General features: G+C 28.9%; 1 protein-coding gene across 2 annotated transcripts in view; it reads left to right on the plus strand.

Moving 5' to 3' along the window:
• The first annotated feature begins 503 nt into the window (after nucleotides 1-503).
• LOC106791720 overlaps nucleotides 504-1,161 on the plus strand; it is a 6,030-nt gene continuing 5,372 nt past the window's right edge. Inside the window, exons 1-2 of one of the 2 annotated variants that reach the window (XM_014757586.1) lie at nucleotides 504-560; nucleotides 710-1,052. In XM_014757586.1, the coding sequence (XP_014613072.1) occupies nucleotides 1,032-1,052 (21 nt within the window). In that variant the 5' untranslated portion in view covers nucleotides 504-560; nucleotides 710-1,031. Of the gene's footprint in view, nucleotides 561-699; nucleotides 1,053-1,161 lie in introns of those variants that run through there. The other variant, XM_014757585.1, reaches the window with a different exon arrangement.

The raw sequence follows: 1,161 nt of genomic DNA on the forward strand, positions 1-1,161 counted from the left end.
TAATATAATACATTATTTATATATATATATTTTACGTTAGCAAAAATTGTACCGAACGACCTCGGGAATGTTGATTGGAGTAAATGAACTCAAGAAAGAGATAGATTATGTCTTTTTTGTTTCTTTCTTATCTTTGTGTTTTATATGATAGCAAAAACGCATTTTAAAACGAAATTATTAATACATTGTAAAAAAAAAAAAGGAATAAAAAATAAAAATAAAGAGAATATACATTTTACATATAAAAGCTCGATATTAAATTAATATTAATTAAACATAAATGTGTATATTCTTGATGTTAGAGAAATAATATCTATATTTTCACTCTCTCTCTCTTGTAATACAAAGTTTCGATAGGATAAGATAAATTATATAATAGGATAACTCATTTGGCTCCGTTTAACTATTATCGATCGATAAAGCGTAATTATAGTATGGTAGTACCTTCATTAGGTTCCTTTATCGTCATCTTAATCGCCATTAGAGTTGGGTGTGTTATTTTAAGAAAATGAATTTACGAACAAGTTAATATGATAACGCTTTACGTTTACTATCAAATTGTATGTATGTATATATATATATGTATGTATGTATTATAATAACTATTAGTAAGAATATTTTTTGTCTTCATATAACTTTAATATCATTCTTATTCTTATTCGTTTTATTTTTCTGTTTGTTTGTTGCCCTGCCGGTTAAATGAAGGAAGGAAAATACAATCTACAGTGCCAGGAGTCTCATGAGAGAATAAAAGAGAAAAAGAGAGAGACAGGATCTTCGATTCCGGATAGAAAGAGATAGAGAGAGGGAGAGAGGAATACCGAGAAAGAAGAATTCGGTGAACGGATCTCGTTTGGTTGTCCTTCAACGAACAAAGTTCTCCGGTTCCTGATTCGAAGTCATCGTGTACACGACTTCTTCTTGTCCAGACAACGTATATAAGTCAAATCCAGATCAGAAGTAAGGTGCATAATCCAAACAGTCCTTCGTCGAAGAAGGAGGTTTCCAAAAGTGAAGTTGAAATTTGTAACATGATGCAGCAATCATTGCTGGTGAGTCCTTTGGATCTATTACTTTGAATTATTTTAATATGAATTATAAACATTTAATGAGTATGTTGTACTAATTATTTTTAATAAAACAAATTAATTCATATTATAA

Source organism: Polistes canadensis, unplaced genomic scaffold (assembly GCF_001313835.1).
Source record: "Polistes canadensis isolate GaletaPanama2010 unplaced genomic scaffold, ASM131383v1 scaffold_336, whole genome shotgun sequence".
Taxonomy (NCBI): Eukaryota; Metazoa; Arthropoda; class Insecta; order Hymenoptera; family Vespidae; genus Polistes; species Polistes canadensis.